This window comes from Xenopus tropicalis, chromosome 1 (genome assembly GCF_000004195.4).
Source record: "Xenopus tropicalis strain Nigerian chromosome 1, UCB_Xtro_10.0, whole genome shotgun sequence".
Lineage (NCBI taxonomy): Eukaryota > Metazoa > Chordata > Amphibia > Anura > Pipidae > Xenopus > Xenopus tropicalis.
In genome coordinates this window covers 70878036-70890441 of record NC_030677.2, presented here as the reverse complement: position 1 = coordinate 70890441, position 12406 = coordinate 70878036, and the positions used below count along the sequence as shown (strand labels likewise).

At 38.0% G+C, this 12406-nt stretch overlaps 1 protein-coding gene across 5 annotated transcripts in view; it reads left to right on the top strand.

Annotated features, from left to right (window-relative positions):
• The window catches only part of pde5a (phosphodiesterase 5A), a 107253-nt gene extending 97421 nt beyond the window's left edge, over nt 1-9832 (top strand). For 4 of the 5 annotated variants that reach the window (XM_031902313.1, XM_012966045.3, XM_012966035.3 and 1 more), the window contains 7 exons: nt 275-362; nt 1123-1223; nt 2512-2589; nt 3026-3089; nt 4834-4908; nt 8440-8523; nt 9269-9832. In XM_031902313.1, coding sequence (XP_031758173.1) covers nt 275-362; nt 1123-1223; nt 2512-2589; nt 3026-3089; nt 4834-4908; nt 8440-8523; nt 9269-9418 — 640 coding nt within the window. In that variant the 3' untranslated portion in view covers nt 9419-9832. 5 annotated transcript variants of the gene reach the window in all.
• The last annotated feature ends 2574 nt before the right edge of the window (nt 9833-12406 follow it).

Genomic DNA, 12406 nt, shown 5'->3' with positions numbered 1-12406 from the left:
TGTCTGCTACAATGCCAGCATTCCTCTCACCAATACTGCAATTCTAGTCTACTACATTGTTTAAGAGTTAGAACCATCAGTGCAAACTGTGCTTTCAATAGCAATTTAATTTACAGATAACCTAAAACTATTAAAAATGGTATTTAATGTGTATTGGCAGATATGCAATGTATATTTTCTTTCATGTTTCTGTTTGTTTAAATCAACCAGAGGCTAAAATTGTTTGCCGTGAAAAGTTAGAAATCTACAAATTTATGGTTTCTTTTCCCACCAGAAGTGAACATCCTCTAGCACAGCTATACTGTCATTCTATCATGGAGAACCACCATTTTGACCAGTGCCTAATGATACTAAACAGTCAGGTAAGCATACTTTGAATGGAGTTCAGTGATGGTAGTTCAGTTACTTCCTGGGTATAGCTGAGTATTATAAATGCAAATGCTTGGAATGCTGTAGTTTTGCCACGGGCCCAACAATCGGATTAAAGCAATATCACCCAATTCACAGTGGGCATATCTGCAAGGTTGACAAATGAGTGGAACTTTAAATGTACGGTCAGCTAAAGTCAAGGGCTAGTTTATGATCAAAACATCTGTATATGTGCAACCTTGTTATGTGCTATGGAGGATATGACCATATTTCAGGGCAAAGCAAACTTTGTTCAAAGCTCTGCTTTATCTGGAGATTAGAATTTTCATTAATTAAGGGAGTATAGTGAGCAAAGTTAGGTCTTTTATACCTCCTTAAGCCAAGTTAGTGAATCTGTTAAAATGGCACTAAGCTCAAGAAATATAGTGAACGACTTAGCATTCTAGTAAATTAGCCCCCCTAATTTTTAACCCAACTAGAGCCTGGCAGGGTCCTCTAGCAACTTTAATAGATATATATAAAGAAATAGAAGCCTGTTTGACTTTGCTTCCTTCCTGTTCTTCTGGTACCACATTTTAATTAGGTGCTTTGAGGCATAGCTATTTCTGTAGAAAAATATTTTTTAGTGATGTACAATATGTGGCACTGTGTAAGGACATATACAGCATCAATAAATCTTAATTATATTGTTACATCCCAGGATATTTTGTCTTATTGCATTTTAAAACTCATAGAGAATATTTCTGCTTTTAGGGTAACCAGATTCTAAGTGGGCTTTCTGTTCAAGACTACAAGACTGTTCTGAAGATGATAAAACAAGCCATCCTTGCTACTGATTTGGCACTATACATTAAGTAAGCTGCGCCTGCTCATTTATTTTTTAAATGAATTAAAAGATAAAATAACTGTAGCTTGTTTGATTTAAACACTTTAATAGGAAAACCATGGCTGCTATGTGTATTTTGAAACATTCACAAATATATAAATGAAAGTGTCTTGGCAGAGCTTCCCTGCGCACTGCTGATTTTACGAGCTCTCAGAACGACATCCTGCTGTGCTTTAAAGTAGCCATAGGAAAAAAAAGGGCAGGAGCAAGCAGCTGTTCTTAAGCACAAGGAGTGAAGAAACGGAAGTTTGCCTTTCTACAGTACATGAAATGTCAAACAGCATAAGACTTTGTTAGTTTGCTGCCCATTCTCCTAGCCATTTTTTAGCGTAAAAATCTTTTACAGTGTTTGGGAGTTTTTTTCTCTTAAAAAATGTATGGGCTAATGGGAGGTTTGTGTAAAATCCATCAATAATTAACACTGTTGCATAGCTAGGAGATGGGTTGATGGTATCTGTAGGCTGTGTGACTCATCAATTTGAGTTTGGCTTTTGTGATATTTTTGGCAGCACTTAACAGCTGAAAATATAAGTGGAAATATTTGCTATTTTTTTAGTACTGTTATAAAAAACATTTCATTTTTTCTCCTTGGAGCTGAATTCAGCCCTCTAGGTCATTTTTATGGCTCTGAGCCTGCTAGCCTGGACCCCATGTACTTCTCTGTTACGATAAAATTTGTCCGGGCCAGAAACATCTTGCATGAGGGGCATTTGGACAAGGCTGTTCATCATCATCATTTAATTTTACAGCACCAGCAAGCTAAGCTAGCTAAGCAGCACTTTACATTCATTTATTACAATCTGGGGTATAATTTCAAAGTTACAATTATTTAACAAAAAAAGGTTACACAGATGTGTGGGTTGGCCTGAAACCTACTGGTTGGATGGGTTGGGCTGACATCTTTGCAAGATGTGGGGTCATGGGTGGGTTTGGGTCAAGCTCTTCCTTCTGCTGTCCCTGCCCACAACCTTACTATGCCTGCTCCACCCTGCTCCCTTCATAATGTCAGAGATGGGACGGAGTGTCTATAAACAAAAATGGATTGCTGGATTGGGTTGGGAGCAGGCCACACAAAGCTAGAAAACATAGCCATAAATGCCATGCAGAAAACTATAATGTAGCAGTGTGTTGGGCTGAAGGAAAAACTTTACATCTTCAGGTGAGTGTATTTATAAGCACAGTCAGTTAGCATCGTCACATGGTATTTATGCATTATATTCACATAAGTGAATAATAACAACTATTTTTTATTCAAGGCGAAGAAGTGATTTCTTTGAATTAGTGAATAAGAAGAAATTCAAATGGGATGATCCTTCACAAAAAGAACTGTTCTTGTAAGTACAGAATAACACTGATATATATATATATATATATATATATATATATATATATATTAGAACGCTGCAAATTTTACTTAATTGAATTGGAATTAGAATGTTTCTGCCCCAATAATTCCAGTGAACTTCTGAACGTTCTGTACAACAGAACAGTTGGTGCCTGAGGGTGTGAGGAACAGACTTACTCAAGGTCATAAGGAGCTGACAAGGCCACAGCTATTTATATGCAACAATATTATTCAGCAACATACAGCAGTGCAACAGATATATGTGAACGAGTTCTAGTATTTACTGTATTCATTACAAATACCATTTCTAGCCTGATTGTGTATGGATAGGGAGGCATATCCACAGGCTTGATTTTGTAATGCAAAAAAATGGATGGGTACTATGTCATGCTTACAGTTCCTTCTTTGTCTTGTGCCTAATGCAGAGCAATGCTGATGACGGCTTGTGATCTGTCTGCAATAACAAAGCCATGGCCAGTTCAACAACGGGTCTGTATATATCTGTATATAAGCACCAATCCATATTCAAAGTTATTTAAAATAACTTGCTGTATAACTGCTGTATCAACAACTTTCTGTGATCGGAGCATAGGAACATTTGCTTAGCACACACACTTGCTGTGAAACAAATTGGTTTGATAGTGTGAATAATGAATTATTTTCTGGAAGCATATCTTAATGATTAAGGCTGATAATGTAAAGGATATTTGGTCAAAGCAGTCAAGTTAGGGAGAACCTTGAGGATCAGAATTTCTAACTGGCTGAAGCTTCCTTTCCTTTTGTATCAGTCTTGGCAACAAGTCAAGCTGCTTCAAATACAATTCAGACACTCTACATGTTTTCCACGAAGACAAATTCCTATCAAGTTTAGATAGTGAAAGCTAAATGAAAGCCTTCAGCAAGCCAGAAATACATATTCCTTCTGACCCTAAAATGAGAACCATATGGTTCTGTAAAGTTACTGTAGAATATGCCTCTCTTTTTTGGTCTTGCGCTGTTGTGTCTCCTATGGCTTTTTCCACCTGTGTTCTCCATATACAGTAGTTCAGTGAAAGATGGCTGTCCTTTAAACTATGCACACCGTATTCTTCCACTAAATTAGCTGTGTTAGGAAATTTTATCCTACCTCATTCCTCATAACGTTATGTGAGTTTTTATGTTTGGGGGAGGGACAATAAAGGGTATACGCAGGGATAAGTGTGCAGCTATAATGAATCTGTTTAAGACAGATCCCTGCAGCACAGCTGGCAGTAGTGGGCTTTCAGTGTTGACGTGGACGATTACATACTATGAAACTGAGCACAGGGTATGGGTGCTGGGATTCCCAGGCCCATCTCCAGGTTAGAAGTCAAGGGACTTTACTGACCCCAGTGAATATATACTTTCATCACATACATAATAATATTAGAACATACCTTTAATTTCAAAGGGGAATTCATGCATTTTGCTGGAAAGAATACTGCTGCTTATGGGTTTGGGTGAGTGCTGTAATAGATCATATTTTGTGCTGTTATAGTCTTGCTATGTAAAACTAAAACAATCTTATAATAAGATAAGAATATTTATGCAATATAGGTAGCAGTAACAAGTCTTGGGCTTGTTCATAGTTTGCAGTAGAGTGATCTTTATTTCCTCTCTTCGGTATGGTGACAAGACCACGTGATAGCAATCAGTCTATCTCAGAACCAGCTCCCATAAAGTATAATTAGATCCATGTGTGTTTGGGAGATTGGCTCCATGTATAACCATTTCTAAAATGCGCTCTGTCAGTGTGAAATCAGAGATATATACTTCAGTACCTTCAAGTGACTTGTTTACTTTATTAAACAGCCTATCAAACTGTATACTGCTGCTTACAAACTGATCTGGGAGGTTTAGGCAGTGACATCCTTAACATACTGAGACACTCTAAATCCCAGCATCCTAGGTAGGTAAAAGGTATTTTATATGATTTGCTTTGATATGGTTACTCTAAACCCTGAGCAAGAAAAATAGGCACAGGCACATGAGATGCTCTGCAACTTCTGAAAATGTGATTATAGCAATCTTAGCAACCTGAATTGGATCAAAAATCTGATCCTTTGACAGAATGACATTTCAGTGTATAATGGAGTTTCTTGTCTAGACTTTGTGTGTTTATGTAGGCGGCGTCACTGGAGAGAGAATGATGTGATCTATAATCAAGCTAAATCTTACAATAGATGGAAAGAATGTTCTTTTTTTTGCTTTTCAGATAGCTGAACTTGTAGCCTCAGAGTTTTATGACCAAGGGGATAAAGAGAGGAGGGAACTTAATATTGAACCAATAGTAAGTATGAAATATTTAATTCAGATAAGGTGCTTGCGTCATAAAACAAATTTATACATAGGGGTGTAAAATAAAAGAGAACAATCTTTCTGCACTGCTGTAACCTTTGACCACTTCGCCACAGTTCATAGTGAGGATGTGGATACCCGGTTGTGCTGAGAACACATATAACATTTATGTGCAACTCCACAGGAAGTGTATTCTTTTTGTTGGTATACAGAAGTCGGCTCCCACTAGTTCCAAGCATATATCATCAACTCTGATGCTTTCTTCTCCTGCATATGAACTGTACATTCCCCTACTATATGTGCTTCAATAACATCCCCAAAGTCATTCCTTCTCCATCACCAACATGTTCATGTACCTTGATGGTGATACACCACCTGTGCTAGACTCTTGCCACAAATTGCAACCACAAGACAATATGGTGCAAATTTTCAAGAATGCAAGATCTCATTCTTGAGGGGAGTAGCCAGGAGTTTGTGATAGGTCTGTAAGATATCAACAAAAGAAGATTTCCATCATGCTGTACAAATGTACAAACATCTTAGTGGTCGCTATTGGGCAAACTTTAGGGTTGATTCACTAAAGTGCAATAAGGCTTATCGCATGCTTTTTTGCGTTAAAATGAACACAAAAAAACACGCGATTCGCTAAAGCATTATCGCATGCGTTAAATAGCACACAACAGAATGCGTTAATTTTACCGCATTACGTTAATAGAGCATGCAGAAATAATACTAACGCATGATTTACAAACACTTAGATGTGCTAAATATCTCATTAGTCTGTGCGAAAATTAACACCTACTTGGGGCAGGCGGTAATTATAGAAAAGTACAGTTCATGAGCTTTTGGCAACACAATATGAACTTTGCAGTGTGATTTATTCAAGTATGTGTTGGGCCTAGAGTGACGCAGCCGCCAGTTTGCAGGGAAATGGTCATTTTCTGAACAGTAGTTTTCCAAAAGTAATGGCGTGTATGGCTAATATGGCGTGCGTTTTTTCGCATGCGGTGACATTCTGTGCGCGCTGCGTTAATTAGTGCACGTTGCATCAAATACCGTACGAAAGTAGTCTTCGAGACTTAACGCAAACAGCTTCGCGTCTAAATTAACGCAAGTATACTTTTAGTGAATCGTTCGTTAAGACATGAAAAATAAGACGCGATAAAATTTTTAGCACATAATATAAATATTGCTCGAAATATCGACCTTTAGTGAATCAACCCTTTTGTGTCTTTTATTACATATGGGTTTTTTAGTAATGGGTATTATTCACCTTTATTCATTCACAATGGATGTGAAAATGTCATATCAGCCCAAGGCAGACTCACTGGCACAAAAAATGGCATCAGAGGTTACTGTATGTCTAAGATTTTTTAGATCTATAAAGGCAGCACACACAATAAAAAAAAAATCAAAACAATTTAGCTGAATACCATAACACACTATGTGATGTATTATCTCTGTAAAGTTCTGCGGAAATATCAAGCGCTATATAAATAACAGGAAATAAATAAATGTGAGCACATGTATTATGCTCCACACGATTAGGATTGCCTCAAGTGCCCATTCATTAGTACAGGTGTGAATATATACACAAATAACATCAAATACAACTAACTGCCCAAGCCACCCCAGATCCTCCCACTGATTACAGCAGACCAGTTCATATAGATGGTACTCCTAAACACAATTGCCACTGCCCATATTAAATTGAACTTGAATTGAGCTTTTGTTACCAATTCTAACCCACCATAATGACTAACTACACTCACCATGCAAATTAAATCTGCATGGAGCAGAGATTGTGCTTCTCCTTTAAATGTAACAATCATGTTAATACTCATCACACCTCCAAAGTGCCTATCTGTTTACCTGTGCAGGTAGGTACTTACAAGCATTTCAATTTCCATGCATAAATGAATTATGACAAGGGAATCTTTTCATCAGCCTCCCTCAGCATTCCACACCCAGCATCATGCATGTCAATGACACAATGTATATAGTGTGATACTTTCTATTACCATTATACAAATTGCCAACGAGCCAGCATTTTTCAACAAACAGATGGCGCCAACTAGAACAGTATACAGAATATCCTATACATAAAACTGTTACAAATGGGCAGAAACCATTCAACCAACAGATGGCACTAGCGCAGTACAATATGCAGTTGTTATGGTATTTAACTGAATTGCTCTAGATTGCACTTCCTTTATAGATCTAAAAATCTTGGTTGCAATTTATAGTATGGAACACAACATGGATTAGATGCTGCCATATTTACATTTTGTACACTCAACTGATATGAGATAACTCTCTGTTGTGTGTATTTGTTTAACTGGCACATTTTTCAAAGGCAAATTAGTTAAAAGACTACTGTTTATTATTTAGTAACTGTGATAAACATCAGACTTCCAGTAATCCTCTAGGATTCCCCAGTTTGCATTTATAAATCTGCCCCTTATTGAGGCCCACTGCAGGGACATTCAGTAGGCTTTGAGGCAGGAAGCCTGATGTGTACATATATATTTGCAATAAGCTTGTGAAACCGTTACAAGTCCATTTTGGCTTTTAGTGGCTCTTTTATATAAAGCAAATGGCTTTGTAGGTTTAGTTTCCTTTGAAGCAACGTTTGCCTAGTTTAACTAGAGACAATCCCCCCAGTCTGAATTGGTATTTATTTTCCGAAAATCTGAGGCAATTTCTTCCCCCCAGTTTTGTTTGTGAAAATCTGACACATAATCCCCAGTATCCCCCTGGGTTTAGGATGTACTAACCATCAAATGCGTTTGGGAAATCGAAGCCAAATGGTATAATTTCTTTGACAGATCTGGTGTTATGTTTTAATTCTGTTGTGGAGAGAGAAGACTTTACTAAATATTCTCGTACACCTAATAACTGTCAGCCAGTTTATTTTATTTGGCAGTTAGAGGGCACAAGGAATGCACAAATATTAGTGTATTTGGTTTGCACACTAACATACCAATTGCTGGGATTTTGCAGCCTAATGAAAAGACTACTGCTGTGGTTTCCAAACGGCTCTTTGGGGACCATTGGTCATGCCAGATATTAGCAAGTACCCAGTGCACTTGCGCAGTGCTTATTGCTCCTCAGTTGCTTATGAAAATAATGTCGGTTTGTTACCTCAGTAAATTGGTTTGGCTCAGAGCTCCCTACACACAAGTTATAAATACACTGGGCAATATTTATTGCATGTTATTATACCACAAGATGTGTTTTACCGCTCGAAGTCATCTCACAGTATATTTCCTGAGCTGAAAGGGGCGAATATGGGAACAGAGGATGTTTTTCATATATATATAGTACTTTTCAAAGAACCATTTACACGCACACAGACACATATACACACACCATTCACAGTTGACTGAAGTACGGTGCTTAGGTAGTTCTATATTTTCCATATGATGAGCTGCCAAACTAGATCCTGCTTAGTGTCCTAAAGTGAAGTCTGAAAGCCGACATCCCTATACACTGCCTACACTTTTTAAATGATCTCTTTCAGGACCTGATGAACAGAGAAAAGAAAGACAAAATACCCAGCATGCAGGTTGGATTTATTGACGCAGTCTGCTTAGAACTTTATGAGGTATGCAAGCTTCCTTTGCATTTCTCTACATGTTCAGTGTCATTTTATTTAGAATCTTGGGATATTAAACCGCAGTCTGTGTGTTTATTTATCAGCTCAGAAAATGTATGTACAGGTATGGCATCTGTTATCTAGAAACCCCTTATCCAGAAAGCTCCAAATTATGGGAAGCCCATCTCCCATAGACCCAATTTAAATCAAATAATTCAAATTTGTTTAAAGTTGATTTCCCTTTTTTCTGTGATAATAAAACAGTACCTTGTACTTGATCTCAACTAAGATATAATTAATCCTTATCGGAGGCAACCCAATCCTGTTGGGGTTATTTAATGCTTACATTTTTAGCAGACTTAAGGTATGGTAATCCAAATTATGGAAAGATCCCCTATCTAAAAAAAAAACAAGGTCTCGGGGGATTCTGGATAACAGATCTCATACCTGTACCTGCATTTAAAATAGCTTTCTATAAAAAATTGGATCTTACACCTTGCTGTCATATATATCTTGATGCCCCTAAGTGGAAGATTTATCAAAATGTAAGATTTATCAAAGGGTGAAAATTAGAGTGCGCCATTTAATAAACCTCCACCAGGAATGAATAGAAAGTGCGTGTATTTTCTTTGGCAACCTTTAATCTCACATTTTAATAAATCTGCCCCTGAGTGTAGAACCTATTGCTTGCTTTTTTCTGTTTTGTTGCATAACTACCAGTCCAGTCCTTCATACTCAAACATTTGTTCTGTAGGCCTTAACGCAGATCTCTGAATCGTGTTACCCTTTACTTGATGGCTGTCAGAGAAATAGGCAGATGTGGCAGATCTTAGCAGAGCAGCAGGAAAAGAACTTGGTGAATGGGGCGAAGAGCCAGCCTGAAGTGAAGTGCAACATGGATTAGAAAATCACAAGAAACCTGTCATTTTGTGGTACAAAATAGCATTACACTGTCTGAAGAATTTTATATTTCGCACCAGCTGTATTTATTCATTTCACGTAGATTGTTTCCTCAAAGGAAAATGTAAATTGTATTTCTTTGTATTATTTTTAATATTATTATTTTTGTAAACTGTTCATTGTCTAATTGTATGTAGCTTTGTAACACATTTCCCCTGTAAATTTGGCTTAAACTGCTCACTTTCCATTTACGTGTACTTTGAATTTTGTATCGTCCTACTTGAACTAGTGCCTTAACATGTTCTTGCTTTTTTTTCCTGAAATATCTACAGCTAATCTATGAGGAATTAACTGATAGCTATTGACCAGTCAAAACCTCAACCCTGCCACCCACACCATGGGCATCACTAAAGCAAAATTATAGAAAAAATATGGGAAAATATTAACACCGCACAATAATACACTCTTTTTTTCCCATGAGGATAGAAAGTTTATGACAGTGCTCCCCAACCAGTGGCTCAAAAGCGACATGTTGCTCCCCAACCCCTTGGATGTTGGTCCCAGTGTCTTTAAGAAAGGTTGCCTTTTTTTGAATTTCTGGCTTGGAGGCAAGTTTTGGTTGCATAAAAACCAGATGTACTGCCAGGCAGAGCCTTCTGCAGACTGCCAGTCCACATAGGGGCTACCAAATAACCAATTACAGCCCTTATTTGGTATATTTTTCATGCTGGTGTTGCTCACCAACCCTTTTTACATTCGAATGTGGCTTACAGGTAAAAAAGCTTGGGGACCTCTGGTCTAGGATAAAATAGAGAAACAACGACCGCAACCTCCCATCAAGTAACCTCTTTCATTACAGGAAAATGGCATCTTAGTGTAGCAAAATTAAAATATAGGCAAAAAGGTAATATACCAATTACCAGTGGATTTTTGTCTATTGTATTTGCTCTTAAATAGAAATAATGCATTTTAAAGATATATGTGTTTGTCTAGTCCTGTTCTCAGCCTTGAAACAATGTAGCAGAACTCTGCCTGGAACAGGGTAGCAGAAGCACATGACAGGAGCATCGTTGGATCTTGCCCTATGCCTCGCCAACTAAACCCCCACCCCTCCTTTACTTCCCATCCCCAAGAAACACAAAGACACCAGTTTTGGGATGAAAATGGCCACAGAACATTTATTATTATCAACTGAAGTTTTAATTTAAAACATATCATAAAGAACAAATAGCATATAATAAACCTTTCATAAACACAGTCCAACGTAACACAAATGTTTGAATAACAAACAATTAACTTTTAAACAACCATGCACCGTAACAACCCAATAACTGCGCAGCGCAACTAGCTCTGCCAGCTGCCATTCTAGCCCGGAACCACCTAAATTCACTTCCTGATCCACTTCCTTACCCCTAAGGTTCCAGGCGTGCCAGCCCCAGTTAACTGTGCAACTCCCTTCCTAACCTAACCATTATTTCCCGAACTCAACCACCTGCCAACAACACTTCAGTGCCAATACCTGTGTAGGGAGGGTGGGCATTTTACTGTGCTGCCTAAAATGCAATGGGAAGCGGGAAAAAACCTCTCACTATTTATACCCCTACTGACACTACTCCCTGCAACTTCCAAAGCCACCAATCCCCACCAACTGGGAGTGGCTTCACTAACCCTACGGTTCTGTCATGCCCCTGCTTCCCTACACTTTGCTACGGGTCATCGAGATACTTGAACAGACTTGCAAAGAAGCAAACAAGGCTGACATCTGCTACACTGGTTCAATAGATAGAACCAGCAGTCCAGAATTAGAAACAAAATACCAGCCATTAAAAAGATTTCATTAATGCATATTGGAAAGTTGCTTAGAATTGTACGTTCTTGCGTTGGGTACAGCTTTGATTGTGCTATTATTTGAGGTATAAGCCCGACTAATAAATTAGATACACTTTCTGTTTAGAGAAAAATACAGGAAAGATGTTTTTCTTTCTCAAATATAGAGTATAGTATATAAGAACAGGACTTATTAGGACAGAAGCTCAGTTTGTTTTAGACTTTATTTGGGCTTTATGGCACAGTATAACAACAAATGTGTTCTTAGTTTATCACATTTTTTGTTATAAAGCCAAAATAATCCTTATAGCAAACTGGTTCTCTGTGTGGCAGTGCAATGGGGCTCATGGAATGATCAATAACCAATGTGATCAGCCTTATCTAACTGATCAGCCAGTTGGATGGATTTCATTAAGTTCTAATATCTTGGATTCCTGCAGGAAACCCAAATGTTGATAAATGCCTATATATGTAACTATGAGAGATTGCTATGAAACATCTAATGATGAGAATGCGTGCACTTATTGTTGGCAAATGACAGTGATCATACAATGGCAGTTTGTAGGGGTCACTATAAACCAAATAAGTACAAAGTACAGCGTAGGACTGGGACCCCAGGGGCCCACCAGAAAACCTTAGACCCTATGCCTGCTTTCCAAACTATTTTTCCTCCTTTCCTCATCCAACCTCTTTATTCTCCTAGTCTCTTTTATTTACATGCTAGAATCTATTCTTCCATCTATTTCTTCTCTTTGTTCTCATTCAGAAATAGGGAATAACCATGAAATAGGCTAAATGGTCAGGAGCAGGAGGGCCCCTGACACCTGGGCCCACCGGGAGTTTTCCTGGTATCCTGGTGGGTCAGTCCAACACTGACAAAGTATAAAAGCAATATGGTGTGTATCCTTGGGCCTGCAATTTCCCACCATGCCGTTAGGTTTCTAAAGGTCATGGACCATGGACCATAATCAAGAGCTTTATGTGACTGGAGAAAGTTAAATTTTAATACTGTTATTTGAATTCTATCTGTATCCAGTACATGGATTTATATGAGCCCTATATACTTTTCGCAGTACAGTGTACATGTAAAAAATCAATACAGGCACCTAGTGTAAAGAACCATTATGCACTAGCTTGGATACCCTGAATAATACCAATTATACAC